This window comes from Stegastes partitus, unplaced genomic scaffold, assembly GCF_000690725.1.
Source record: "Stegastes partitus isolate 25-593 unplaced genomic scaffold, Stegastes_partitus-1.0.2 Scaffold380, whole genome shotgun sequence".
In the NCBI taxonomy this organism is placed as follows: Eukaryota; Metazoa; Chordata; class Actinopteri; family Pomacentridae; genus Stegastes; species Stegastes partitus.
Genome location: NW_007578111.1, coordinates 1 through 14,002, shown reverse-complemented (window position 1 = coordinate 14,002; position 14,002 = coordinate 1). Strand labels below are relative to the sequence as shown.

At 40.2% G+C, this 14,002-nt stretch overlaps 3 protein-coding genes across 3 annotated transcripts; all 3 read left to right on the top strand.

Annotated features, from left to right (window-relative positions):
• The first annotated feature begins 2,430 nt into the window (after positions 1-2,430).
• On the top strand, positions 2,431-5,095 carry enkd1 (enkurin domain containing 1). The gene is made up of 7 exons (XM_008284893.1): positions 2,431-2,515; positions 2,956-3,180; positions 3,411-3,583; positions 3,672-3,827; positions 4,037-4,179; positions 4,331-4,467; positions 4,594-5,095. Exons 1-7 carry the CDS (start codon positions 2,431-2,433, stop codon positions 4,752-4,754), a joined length of 1,080 nt encoding a protein of 359 aa, XP_008283115.1. The 3' UTR covers positions 4,755-5,095.
• A 258-nt stretch (positions 5,096-5,353) lies between these two features.
• Positions 5,354-10,663, top strand: polb (polymerase (DNA directed), beta). The gene is made up of 14 exons (XM_008284892.1): positions 5,354-5,554; positions 5,857-5,914; positions 6,559-6,625; positions 7,440-7,514; positions 7,602-7,660; positions 7,848-7,897; positions 8,053-8,104; positions 8,222-8,276; positions 8,361-8,433; positions 8,520-8,590; positions 8,703-8,789; positions 8,923-8,996; positions 9,292-9,431; positions 9,571-10,663. The coding sequence occupies exons 1-14, from the start codon at positions 5,494-5,496 to the stop codon at positions 9,663-9,665; spliced, it is 1,017 nt and encodes a 338-aa protein (XP_008283114.1). The 5' UTR covers positions 5,354-5,493; the 3' UTR covers positions 9,666-10,663.
• Positions 10,664-11,302: 639 nt separating this feature from the next.
• On the top strand, positions 11,303-13,679 carry dynll1 (dynein, light chain, LC8-type 1). Its single transcript, XM_008284891.1, has 3 exons — positions 11,303-11,408; positions 12,198-12,336; positions 13,273-13,679. Exons 2-3 carry the CDS (start codon positions 12,205-12,207, stop codon positions 13,408-13,410), a joined length of 270 nt encoding a protein of 89 aa, XP_008283113.1. The 5' UTR covers positions 11,303-11,408; positions 12,198-12,204; the 3' UTR covers positions 13,411-13,679.
• The last annotated feature ends 323 nt before the right edge of the window (positions 13,680-14,002 follow it).

The following is a 14,002-nucleotide window of genomic DNA, read 5'->3' as shown; positions in this document are numbered from 1 at the left end:
ATTGTATGTTTTTGACATAAACAATATTTATTATGTATGTGTCAAGTTTACATACACTTGTAGGGACCGTGCATATCATGGCAGTCTTGAGTTTCCAATAACCTTTATTACTCTTAATTTTCTATGATGGAATCATTGAAACCCACACATCTTTGTCACGAAACACAATCATGCATTTTGGTATTTCACAGATTTTTATAGGTTTGTTGGAAAAGTGAAAAAAATCTGCTGGGTCAAAAATATACATACAGCAACTTGAATGATCAGTTTTGGTGATTTAGACAGCTGTGTCAATCAGGTTTTCTTCATGGAATTGCCTTTTAACTTCTCATGAGTAATTATGATTGACTCGGGCTGCTGATCCCAAAATCTGTGCAAACAGTTGTTTGTAAGGATAAACTGCATGGCACAGTTGTGTCACTCGATCAGGAAGAAAACACCAGCTATCACCTGCTGCTGAGAGACAGTCGGTCATGATGGTCCCCAGAACACATCTGCAATGCATGAGAAACTGCTGGAACAAAACTGTCAGTGTCCACAGTCAGGAAAGCCCTTCCTCTAGATGCAGTACCTTGAGGCTTGACTGAAGTTTGCTGCTGATCACATGGACAAAGAAAAGGCCTTCTGGAGCAAAGTTCTGTGGTCATATGAGACAAATATTAAGGTAGTTGACCACAATGACCAGAAATATGTTTGGAGGAGAGAAGGTGAGACCTCTCACCTGAAGAAGGCCAAACCTACTGTTAAGCATGGGGGTGGCAGTATTATACCTGTGGAACTGGTGCCTCACACAAAGAAAATGAAAGTAGGATCACCTCAACATTCTTCAGGAAAAGCCTGATTGCTGTATGTATAATTTTTATCAAGCATTTTTGTCATATTTGTATAATAAATCGATGAAATAACCAAAGAGCAAGATTCATGGGTTACGATGTTTCCCTTATAAAAAAAAATAAGAGTTGTAGGAATTATCGGAAACCTAAGACAACTGTATATACACATGTGTGATAATTATTTTTTAAATTTTATTTAAAAAGGGATATTTTTCAAAGGACTACTTTAGTTTTTATATATATAAACATTTGCCACTCCAATATAATAGAGGAAAAGGGGTGTGTGGGTTTATTATGGTCGGCTATTCATACAAATGTCTGTACAATATTTTATCCAGGTGTATTTTTGTATCAAATGCAGCAATGTTAGAATTTTGCTATATATTAATATAATCATAGCCTCTGCCACCGTGAAATAGGAGAAACTGTAAAAAGGCTGCATTTGTTTTGGTGTCACCAGTAAGGAGCAATGACCTCTGTCTAACTCTTCTTTACGATGGTTTCCTGTTTGCCCTGATTAAACTCTGTCAGGCTGATGTTCCACCTTTCTAGCACATTCTAGCAGCCAAATGGTCCTGATTTAATTTAGTTTGGCACAATTTAATATGAGAGCCAGGTTCAGTTTGAATGCGGGAGCTGCAGAATATAAGAAGGCGCATGCTAGAACACCTGAGAGGCAAAACTGAGGGAATAATTCCCACCAAGGGCAGCCGGATTATAGCAGAAATACACCAACTAGATCTGCGACAAAGGCAGCGTTACACCAACAGTACAGGTTTGTCAGCTTTAAGAAACTACCCTTGAATTAAGAAATGTGGGTTTTGTATTAGCTAAGTATTTTATTATCTTAAACTGTTGATGTCGTGGACTTTTGGGGTGTTTTTGGGTGAACAAGTCTCTTCTGCCCGGTGCAGTTCTACGCGCGGCAGCCCCGTTGCCATGGTGACGAATACTGCAACAAGTGTTGATACCTCGGCGTCATCAGTCTGCGTGACAAAATCTTCAAACGATAAACAAGGCGATATCACAGGTAAACAAACAAACTCGGTTCCTTTAGCCCCCCGAACCGATTCCGGTTGCTGAGTAGACGTTAAAATAACCCACCGGAGGTATTTAACTGCATTTAAACGCCTGCGTGTGTTTCCTGTCTGAGCGATGAACGTCGACAGAGCCTGTGTTGATTAGCAAACTTCACAACAAGCTAATTAACAATAGCTATTGTTAGCGTTAGCAAGCGATGCGTCAGTGGATGAACAGGGATTTCTGTACCTATATACTGTCTATATACTAAGTGTTCACGTTGTAGCTGACTACTGATCAAAATATAAACTTAAATCAGCTGTTATTCTGTGTAGTCTTTCACAGTCAGTATGTGGGATTTAGTTTATAGCCCTAAAGGACTTACCATTTGTTAGATAGATGCAATAAATACAAGCATTACATCACCGTAGGCCCAAAGAAATCAGTGATCATCACTCTAGGTAACACTGACCAATAATTATCTCATTGCTTATCTGTTTTGTGTTTGATTTTGAATATATTTCTTTGATGATAACCTTACTTTAACTTGTCTTCCGTTTCTATTTTGCAGCTTCAGATGTGTGAGGGACCTTCATTGATATCGGGGCCAATCCCTCCTGATCCTTCTCTGTTTCCTCAGTACTACAGACGGCCATCATCAGGTTAGATTCATATTAAAATACCACTTAGAACAGATTTTAAGGCTTGTGTGTGGTAATACAGGACAGCAAAATAAATCTAAATGAATTAGAAAATCACAACTGCTGCAATTTTAGGATCTGTGTTACGCAGCACATCTGACCCGAAGTAAAACTGTTGTGTTTGTGACGGTATCCAATGTTGTAATGCTCAGTCAAATGTTTTTTTACACAGTGAGTATTGAACTTCAGCATCACAGTCAGAATGTCTGTCAGAAAAATGTATATTTTACCCTCAACTCTTCGGTCCAAGTGGTTTAATAAATGTGGCACCACATTTAGAAAGCTGCTGTTTTAGAGTAAACTATTACCTGCACGTGTTTAAAAACTTGAACTCACAATTTTTTTCTATGAAATACTTGTTAGCCTCAAGATACATCATTTAGATTGCTCTCCTCCTTCAGCTCGTGGCCGTTTAGAGGGAAACCATGATGGGACCTTGGCCCTGCTCTCGGGGCCACTTGCTCCAGACCCTGTGTTGTATCCGGGTTGCTACAGTGCTCGTACACCTGCACAGCAGCCCCGCATCGGACCTAATGCCGCCCATATTCTGGAGCGAGGACGTAAAGGTGTTGTTGGGGAACTGCTCAAACTAGACGGTGTTGCTATCACCCCTGTTCCCAGACAGAGTAAGTACAATTCACTGCTGGGTATTTTATTGTTAACAACGCAGTTTGCTTTTAGAAAAATAGTCTGCCAATATCTTCCCCATGAATAGCACATGTCCTAAAAAGTCTGAACTCTTCATACAGCTACTGAAAAATTCAAGACACTAACATGACAGCTATGGATTTATTCTGAATATCTTGACTGAATGTAGAACAGTGTGTTAAAACAACTCTTGTGGCTGACCCTGTAGAACAGCGAGTTCATGACTTTGGTAAAGAAAATGTGCGTCGGCTGCGGGAGATCCAGAAACGCTGCAAAGAGCAGGAGGCTGAGCGAGCACAGTCCCGTTCTGTTCCTGTTAAAGCTCTTTGGACCGCCTCAAAATACCAGGACGTCCCATCCAGGGTGATGGCCCAGCTGCAGGCAAGGAGCACATCTATGAAAGATAGAAGTCTTGGAGACTTTTTTTTCTCTACATCACATTAAAACCATTTTTTTTTCTTTCATGTAGGTTTCCAGTCCAGCTGTTAAGCCACACTGTCAAAACTTTCTGAAGTCCCACTCTAACGGCGCGTCTCCTGCTCCTTCAAGACCACAATCCAAAGGTTCTTCTGTAGCTTTACAACGTTCGACCTCCTGGAACTCTACGCAGGACCAAGACTTGAAGGTAGGAATTAATGATACATTTTTTTAAAATTGAAAACACACTCATTAAAAGTGTAGTATGTTGATTTGTGTTAATTTTGCCACGTTGTTCAACAAAAAAATCAGGTTTGTATCTTTCACCTGATGCACCAAAATGTTTAAGAGAAGAAAACTGCATCTGCAAATTTCTTGATTTCAATTTTTCTTTTCTTTCTTTTCTTTTAATCTCAGTTACAGGTGCAAGGTCACACCATAGACTTCATAAAACATAATGCCCGGGCTGCAGGCAGAACTGTGCCTCGTCGGTCCCAGTCCCTGACAAACCTCCGAGAGAAGCCGGTGCCCAGTGCAGTAAAGGGGCAGGTGCCTCAGTAGTGAGTATTCCTATACAACATCTTATCTTATTTATTATTTACTTAAAAACTGGTCACTATTGTGAAAAGATGTGATACTTCACCACAGGTAGTTTAGACATTTTTGAACACCCTTTTGCGGATACTCAAACCCAAACACTATCACACACAGTCTTGAGGAGAGGAAGGAGCAGTGGCGTAAAGAGGAGGAGGAGAGGAGGAGGAACGCACCTGATCCTTCAGCCCCACCTGGTCACACCCTGATGCCTGACAGTGAGAGACAGGAGACACTCAAGTCCCTGGAAGCGAGTACGCCACTGTTGCGCCTTACATTCATGATCGTAACAATACCTTAAAATACTATAAATCAAAGTAGACAATCTACAGCAACATGTGCCTTTCTAACTCTGTTCTTGTTGGCTTTTTTTCCCTCAGCCCACCGCTCTCTGGTGACCGAGCTGCTCTCGCTCCCTCTCAAAGCGGACACTCTGAGTATTCGCTCGCGTCGGGCTCGTCTCGATTGTAGGCTCTCTGAAATCGAGGAGGCCATAAAAATATTCTCCAGGGACAAAGTTTACATAAAAATAGATTCCTAACACATGGGAAGGAAGCTGGGGAGGAGAAAGAAGGAAGAGAGATGACCTTGTAAATCCACTGCTTTTGCTATTGAGATTAATGTTCTTGTTGTAGTTGCATTATGTAAAACAACCCTGAACCATGCGAAAAAAAGATGACTATTTTCATGTTACGAAAGGATTTTGCAAAGTAAAAAATCTATATTGTAAACGTAGTGATTTTTTTAACATAAGGTAAACTGTTGAGGTTACTGAATGCATTTGCGTAAACAACGATATACATGATTAATATGCAGTTGTCTTGTGGAAGAAAGAAAGAGACAGATGTTGTGAGTAAAACAGTCAAAACCATAAGTGTAATTTGCTGCGATGTGATTTGTTTTGTCTTTTTGTAAAACTTGCCAGTAAATTATAATGAATATTTTTATGAAGGTACTGTGTGTGTGTGTTTTATTTTTAATTTGGACTATTAAAATGTGTGTACAATCGATGGTTCCCTCCAAAAGTAATTATATTTATTTGAAATTTTAAAAAAACAAAAAACAAAAACACTATGTCCTTATTTGGGGGTATCTATGACGTAGCACGCACGCCCCGCCCCCTCTACGTACTTCGGTCATTGTTCGGCGTGTGAGCTAGCTTTAGCTAATGTGCTAGTTAAAGGGTAGCTAACAACGTAAAGAGGTTCAAACTTCTGCTGCACGAATATAAACCCGTTTTTACTTCTTCAACTCACATTCGAGAGTCTGTCAAATCCACAATGAGCAAGAGGAAAGCGCCGCAGGAATCCCTGAATGAAGGGATAACAGACTTTCTTGTCGGTAAGTAATCAATCGGTTGAGCTCAGCTAGCTGCAGCAGCTAGCATGGCAGCTGTGTTCTGTTTTTAAATGCCAACAGCCCGAAAATAACTAGTGGCTTATTTGTCAGAATGCTCTCAGTGATGCTGCTTGTTTCTTGATTATTTCTTTAAACTGTGCGTTATTTAGAAGTAACATAGTCCGCTGATGGTGACAACGTTGTCATTTAAATGCCTCCTACTTTCAGTTGTGTTTCCACTTTCCAATGAATTACTGACAGAAAGGTAAAATCATGCAAAGTCCTAACGCTGCTTCTGTTTGCAGAGCTGGCCAACTACGAGAAAAATGTCAACAGAGCAATACACAAGTACAACGCATACAGGTAAGATGTGACTGGTGACCAGAGAGCTGCACTTTGGATCAGAATCTGGGTTTTCTTTCTTTTTTATACGACGATATGTGATTATAGACGTGATCCTGCTGAAATCTGTCACATCAACTGTAGAGAAAACATCTCAGTTCCAAGTTTGTTATGTCTGCTTAGGTTAAAACAATGCTGGCAAATGCAGCAACATTGCAACGAAGCCTTTGATTAACTCATTGTGTTAAACTAAACTCATTTAGAGAGGAAATTGTATGCTCATTCTGGAGACTATTGCTGTTGAACTGAAGTGTGTTATGCTAAGAAGTGTTTCTGCCTTACCTCTTCAAACTATTTATATCAGTCAGGAAAGGCTTCTATTAGAATCACCATGAAGTTGAATCAGCACCTCTTTAAAACAGTTTTTAAAAAATCAAGCTCACAATGTAGTTATTAATGGTAGGTGGATTTATGGCAGTCAATTGCATTTATGTAGGATACACTGAGTAGCATGCTGTGATAAGATGGTTATCATTAACCTAATCATTGGGTCTGATTGTACTCTTTTTAACTCTGTCAGGGAAATTTAATCCAAGTTTTCAAATGCAATGTGTTGTTGTTGATTTTACTGTTACATAACACGTCCTCTTGTGCCCGGTGGTTAGGAAAGCAGCATCTACCATCGCCAAGTACCCCAACAAGATCAAAAGTGGTGAAGAGGCTAAGAAACTGGTACGTGAACTGATAACAATTTTAACGCCGGCGTGTGTTGACTTTGTAAATAACACCTGAATGAGTAAAATGGTAATGATAATGATAATGATAATGGTCCAGATGCATGATGAGACTTTGCTCATCAACTCCACTTTGAGATGCAAATATGTAGTGACCAGCACCGAGGTCGTTCTTACCTGTGACACTGATGTAAATGTGCTGGCGAGCATTTGTTTAAAATGTACAGGTTTGATGTTGAACATGTGGTGGCGCTCTTGTGAACATCCCTGTATTCATGCATGGATACATTCATCAAACAGCCCAGCAGACATTGCTTTAAAGGATATTGTTAGTAGTGTGGTGTAAATCATGACCTTGATCATCATCATAGATGGCTGGATGGAAGATCTACTGACTTTTCACTGTAGACATGATCAAATAATATATATATATATATATGTGTTTACATATATATAGAGAGCTTTACAAGTTGCAGACATATCAGAGTTTGTGTGTTTGATGTGTTGTGTTGGTATTGTTTCATCATAGTTTGACTCATTGTTTTTTGTCTACACTGACCTTCACTCGGACAGATGATATGATGTGAGCTGCTTTTAGACTTTTGCTTTTGGTGTAATCGCTTCTGCAAAACAGGAAGTGATGCCAGTGCCGTTTGTCTGTCCTCCCGCTGATGTGCTGGTGTTGCTGTGTTTTAGGCGATGCCCTCGGTTGTAGTCTTAAAATGTTTGTCAACAGCTACTCTGCACATCTTACGTAATCGCTGCAGATCACAGTGTGCAGCACCCTCATGTTTGTTTTCCTGTTTCAACAGGATGGCGTTGGAGCTAAAATAGCTGAAAAGATTGATGAGTTCTTGCAAACTGGCAAACTGAGGAAACTGGAAAAGGTGAGTGGAGGTGTGTGATAAGAATTGTGATAGTTATATTCCAACATAATCCACAGACTGATGCACTTCTTTTATATTTTCTTCTAGATTCGAAATGATGACACCAGCTCCTCCATCAATTTCCTCACCAGAGTTACTGGAATAGGGTACGCTGACAGCAGTGCCCGTCTAAATGTTGATGTGGGATAGTTTATTTGAACATTTACAGTTAAACACATCCTACCAAATCAAAATGCACTGAGTGAACCGTTCATTCAGAGGTAGATTTATTGGTTTCTGTTCTGTTGTATGTTCTCAATATAACAAAGTGCGTCTCTTGGGTCTTGACTTTAGTCCTGCTGCTGCCAGGAAGTTTTTTGACGAAGGCGTGAAGACTTTGGAAGGTTTGTTTCGCATTTGGCTCACATTACTACTGTTCAAATATGGTTTGAAGCTTTGCCTGCACGACTTTCTATCTTATTTGACATACAGTCTGCTGCATGTTCAATAAATGCACACAAGGTTTAGTTCTTTCCTATTTTTTATTGTATTTTTTTAGATTTGAAAAAGATCGAGCACAAACTTAACCATCATCAGCAGATTGGACTGAAGTAAGTTGGGTTAAGTGCTTCTTTTTTTTCTATTTTAAACATCTCAAGATACTTTAAATATATGTAAGTCATCGCTGATACATTCGGGTGTTTAATGAGTTACTGTGCTGCCTTTAGGTACTTTGAAGAATTTGAAAAAAGGATTCCAAGAGCTGAAATGGAAAAGATGGAGGTGATCAAATATTTCTATGTTTCTGATATAGTCCAATGATTTTTGTAGAACTCTCTCACACTGGCATCTTATGTTTTTGTTTAGACTTTGATTCTTGGCGAGTTGGGGAAAATTGATACGGAATATATTGGAACAATCTGCGGCAGCTACAGGAGAGGTAATCATTTCACTCCAGTTGATGAACATTAGTGTTGAGTTTGTAGCAGCACTGTAACCTCTGTTAATCATGGACATCACCTCCAGGGGCAGCATCGAGTGGTGATATTGATATTTTGCTGACCCACCCAGACTACACCTCTGAAACTGAGAAGCAGGTAAGATTTCTCTTTACTGTAACTCAACTGTCCCGTTATAAATACAGTATGTTGCCATTAATTGCAAGATGATTTATTTCATCTTTCTAAAACTTTTTCTATTGTTTTCCAGCCCAAGCTCCTCCATGCCGTAGTCGATCATTTGGAGTCCATCGGCTTTGTGACCGACACTCTGTCCAAAGGAGACACTAAGTTCATGGTGAGGCCTCCGCCTGCTTTCTCTCCTGTGCTCAGCTTGATGTTGTGATTGCTAACACAGTTAGTACGTTAACTACACCCAGCCCGTGTAGCACATGACTGTGGTCACGATGTGCTGGATCTTGTTTTTCCAGGGAGTCTGCCAGCTGCAGCAGAGCGATGAGGATGAGGAAGAGGAAGAATACCTTCACAGGCGCATTGATATTAGGTACCCTACTTCTATACTGCTCTCAACATACAGACTTTTCAGGGATTTATGTCTGTGAGGATTCATTGTATTATGTCATAATAAAGACTGTTTTGAGTGCTAGTGTTTAAGGGGATCAGATTATGATCTGCCAGATAAACCTTTGCTGCTGCGTTCTGCAAAAGCAAACAGGCTGTGGTTACCTGCAATTTATTATCCCACAAAGACTGTAAAGAGGCAAATAATCTTTTCATTTGCTGCTCTTCCAATCAGAAGTTGGTTCCTGCTCTCTAACTATCTTTCCTCGTTTCCAAAGGTTAATTCCCAAAGACCAGTACTACTGTGGAGTTCTGTATTTCACTGGAAGCGATATATTCAACAAGAACATGAGAACCCATGCCCTGGAGAAGGGTTTCACTCTTAATGAGTACACCATACGACCACTTGGAGTCACTGGTGAGTCTCAGTCAAATATGACAAGTGAACCTGCTGAACTCTGTTTCAGCTACATGCGACTTCTGTCATCAGTCAGCAACTAATGATTCACGCGTTCAGCTTTTAACATGTGTTATTTTTCTGTCTGGATCTGCTGTAGGTGTGGCAGGGGAGCCTCTGTTGGTGGATAGTGAGAGAGACATCTTTGAATACATCCAGTACAGATACAGAGAGCCGAAGGACCGCAGCGAGTGAAGCAGAGAACAGCCTCCAGTTGCAGCTGTTTTTAAAGCTACAGTTTTCCTGCAAACGAGATCTAAACAAATGTGTGTGCTGGTCTTTTCTTTTTCCGCCATCCGACTGTGTTATAGAAAAGAAACAACTGTGAAAGTCGTTTTACGTGTTTGTTTTGGACTTTTTACATCTTAACCTGAAGCCACGTCCAACAGTAATATTTTAACTTAAACATGTGCACGCTCTGGATGAGACAATGATTTAGATTTTACCTTTGTCTTAAATCTTCATGGTCATATATCTTTGTGAGGACTTTTTGCCTTGATTTTTAAGCAAGTTTATAAAAATCATGCTCAGTTGTTATTTATATTTTACCTCACTTTTAGTTTTTGATATGTCGAAAAATGATGACTTGTGGGTAACGGTTTTAATGTTTTAATGTGGATTGACTTCTGTTACAATTGTTGTCTGTGAACAGTGAGGACCACTGTTGTCGAGCCATTTCCTTGAAAACTCTTTCTACATTACTGTAGTTTTCTTTGCAGCATTGTTCCTCCAATTTGGGTAGCCTCGCAAAATGGAAATACTACAATGATACAAACTATTTATGATTAGTGAGCTAAGTTCCTGGTCATGGACACTAATTTAGGACAAAATGGTCATTTGACTCGAGATGAATGAACGTATGTGTTTTCCCTTTTTGAGTAAATGTACTGGTAGATTTGATTAATCTATTTTCCGTGTTTGTGTGAAAATGATTACATGCAGTGGTAGATCAGGACATTATGGGATTGTCAGTGCTTTTCAAAGGGTCATTTTAACAGCGGTAGATTAAAGTAACTGAAATATTTCTACAGTGTAAAACTAGAATATTAGGGTTAGCAGTCCAGCTTTGTAGGTGGATGGTTGCAAAAATGTCAGAAAATATTTAAGAAAAAATGGAAGTCTGAGGGATTGTTGATGTCCAAATGCTAGCTTTGAGTATGCTTGAATGAAATAAATGGGTAAAAAAAAGATGATAGAAGTGTTATTTGTTTTAATTTTTCTTTTTTTTAAAGGATATTATAAAAAGTTGAAAAAGAAATCAGTAATTGCAGCTTGTAGCATGCAGTCATTTGTAATATGGATAATTATCTAGTGAAGTTTGTAACGCTGGGGGTGTTGGATTCAAACCATATTGTGAAGCACTGTGTAGTTTTCCGTTGGAAATAGGTTTAAAATTAACATCCTGAAGATCATATTTGGCCATATTTTTAAAAAGAAGTTGATAATTAGAAAGTTAGCATTTCTTGTTTTTACAAAATACGCTGGCATTTCCAGATTTTTTGTGTCGTGTTGGATGCTGTATTTACAAAAAAAAAAAAAAGTATTAGTAAAAGGACAAAAATGAAAAACAAAATTCGTACACTTGAAAGTGACTGCAAAAAAAAAACTAAAACAATTTTAAAGTAATTACATATCCTGCGGTAGTTTTTGTCGCCGCTGTCAAGCCAAGTTATTTACCAAGGTTGCCGCGGTAACCACCGTGTCGCAAGGCATGCTGGGTTGAAATAAAACGCTCGCAGAAACACCGGAAAGATAGGCCTGAGCTCGCCAATGACAGCGCTCTGTGCATTAATACCGGCCAATCGGAGCACACCGAGGCAGCAGTCTCTTACCGCTACACACCCACATTACTTTTGTGTCAACCACTTCGCGGGAGTTGTCACTTCAGGAGCAGTCGTCTCTTTAAAACTAGACAAACAGTAAACGGGAGACTAGGAGGTAAATTAACAATTTTTTGCATGCGGAGACTTGTAATTTATTTGTTCTTTTTACAATACTACTGAACCGATAAGGTCTGCCTTTACAGTTAGTCGGTGTTTTTTATCCTTTTTCGAGATGAATGAGCAGCCAGTTATCGTGCTTTAGCTAATCAACAGCTCATCATCGCTGAATGTGCATGTGGCCAGGTGTTGCTAGCAAACCCATACCTCTTATGACTCCTTACTTCAGATAAAGTCATTTTTTTGTGGCAAACGTTGTGATATTACGAGGTTTGGGGGTGTTTATTTTGATATCTTGTACGGTGCTGCGGATAAGGCATGCTTTTCTTTTCTATTTTTTCGCTCGCTGCTGTCTAATGTTGACTACTTGCAGCAGTGTGGTGTCATTTTTGCAGCCCGATTTTCGTTGAAACCTCGGAAAAATTTGAGGCGTTAATCTCAAATGTCTTGCGTATCCATAGAAACTACGCAGAGCGCGCGTCCAGCAAGAGCCTGCCGCTGATGGAAGTTGTTATGCAACACTTGTAGAAACGGCTAGTTAAAATATTATGTATCACCGATTATGTAATAACAGCATCGTCACTAACCAGGCGTTTTGGGTTGTTTTTTTTCTCTCTCTCCTCCTTTACTGGCATCATGCAGTGCAGTTCGCCGTTTAAAGCAGTCGATGATGAGGACTGTTAGGATGCTCGGGCTCTACACTCAGTTGCATTGTGTGTGTGCGCGCGTGTGTGTGCCAATGCGCCTGTGAGGATGATGAATTCTCCGCTGTGTTTTGGTTTCCCAGAGCAACCATGTCTGAGAGAAAGGCAGTGATCAAGAATGCCGACATGTCGGAGGACATGCAGCAGGACGCCGTGGAGTGTGCCACACAGGCCCTGGAGAAGTACAACATCGAGAAAGACATCGCTGCATACATCAAGAAGGTAAAACCCCCACTGCTGGAGCATCCATCTCTTCATCTCGGGCCCCAAAGTGGGCTGCATAGATCATAGCTTGAATTCAAAATCAAGTACTGGTGTTGAGTTGACGCTTTTCCAGTGATGTGACTAAGATGTAAAGCTATTTTCCCACCCAGTCATCCTGTGCATCATTCATGGTACACACCCAGCCTGCTGTTCGCAATTGTTTCCTCTCTTCCTGAGGAAACCTGTTCCCCCTGGACTGACTGTCCTTCACTGACATGCCCACATTTTAATCTCCTGTTTGGTGTAGGGAGGGACACGCTAATTAACCATACCTGCATTGTTTCAATAGCTTGGGTATAGGTGTGGACTGATATCTCCTGCAGCATTACACCTTTGCTCATTTCTTCAGGGAACGTGCAGCTAGTTTGTCAACAATCTAGTTTTAAAAAAAAGTGTAGAACTGACATTATTGGAAGAAAGAGAAATGGGATTGCCATCAAATGGGGAAAGAAAGTAATTGTGAGTTTCACTTAAATTTGACCCAACTGAACTATACTTACCGCCAATTAGACAAAAATCCTTGTCACAGTAAATCATCCAGGTCAGGCATGTGGTGCACATTTCTCCAAATGCCAGACCTCTAAAGCCTGACAGACAACCCCAAAGTTAAATATCTCTACTGATATGAGGCTGTTTCATGAGTGAGGGTCAGGTAAATAAGTGTAATTGTCATCCCCCCATCTACAGTCTGATAAGTGCAGAAAACTGTTTTTTTTTTTTTTTAGTTGTGATGCAGCCTTTCAAAACCCAGAAAACAAACGGCTCACTTGTTTCTCCCCTTGAACCTCCAGGCACCACCGAGCAGTGTATTAGTACTTGTCCCATCTTTACACCTACAAATATGTTTGTTTACAAATGTGTGACAAACACAACATGTCTTTGTCCTCCTCACAGGAGTTTGACAAGAAATACAACCCGACCTGGCACTGCATCGTTGGGAGGAACTTTGGCAGCTACGTGACTCATGAGACCAAGCATTTCATTTACTTCTACTTGGGTCAGGTGGCCATTCTGCTGTTCAAGTCCGGCTGAGGGAAGGCCTTTCCTCCACAACACCGGCTGACCACATATACAGTACTGACTGACTCCACAAAAGGCACTTATCATTCCTTGGCAAGGGGCCGCTGCCTTTTTCTGTGCTGCTTTCTACTTTGTTCTGTTTTTGAGGATAAAAAAAAAGCAAAAAAATCAAAAAAACGTGGCCATGTTAAAGAGATGAAACACTTGTATTTATTTTTGTCTTGTTACATTAGACGTCATTTTTTTAATTAAAGCGTAGCTGTTAAGCTGTCTGGGTCCAATGTTTGCTGTGGTCATTTCACTCACTGCTTCATGTTCCTCCAACTGGGAGAATCATAACCCCATATGACCAGGTACAAGTTAAGATGTAAAGAGATGTAAGATGCTAAGGGGCGGAAGTTGCTCAAATTGCAGTCACCAGGGGTAGTTTATATTCCCCGTTTGATGTACTATTGATCATAAATTGACTCAAAGGAACAGAACACATGCAACACACTGAGGTCAACAAGTTCAATGTGACTTGAGCTGTGACTAATCCTCCATATTGCTACGGGGTTCATTTCATGTAGTGTAAAGAATTAAACAGTAGGGACGATTTAATTCC

Coding starts and splice junctions, on each gene's coding strand:
- enkd1 (XM_008284893.1), top strand. CDS start 2,431: ATGTGTGAGGGACCTTCATTGATATCGGGGCCAATCCCTCCTGATCCT. Junction 3,181..3,410: donor CACCCCTGTTCCCAGACAGA/GTAAGTACAATT, acceptor CTGACCCTGTAG/AACAGCGAGTTCATGACTTT. Junction 4,180..4,330: donor AAGGGGCAGGTGCCTCAGTA/GTGAGTATTCCT, acceptor TATCACACACAG/TCTTGAGGAGAGGAAGGAGC.
- polb (XM_008284892.1), top strand. CDS start 5,494: ATGAGCAAGAGGAAAGCGCCGCAGGAATCCCTGAATGAAGGGATAACA. Junction 7,515..7,601: donor AACTGAGGAAACTGGAAAAG/GTGAGTGGAGGT, acceptor ATTTTCTTCTAG/ATTCGAAATGATGACACCAG. Junction 8,591..8,702: donor CCTCTGAAACTGAGAAGCAG/GTAAGATTTCTC, acceptor ATTGTTTTCCAG/CCCAAGCTCCTCCATGCCGT.
- dynll1 (XM_008284891.1), top strand. CDS start 12,205: ATGTCTGAGAGAAAGGCAGTGATCAAGAATGCCGACATGTCGGAGGAC. Junction 12,337..13,272: donor TCGCTGCATACATCAAGAAG/GTAAAACCCCCA, acceptor TCCTCCTCACAG/GAGTTTGACAAGAAATACAA.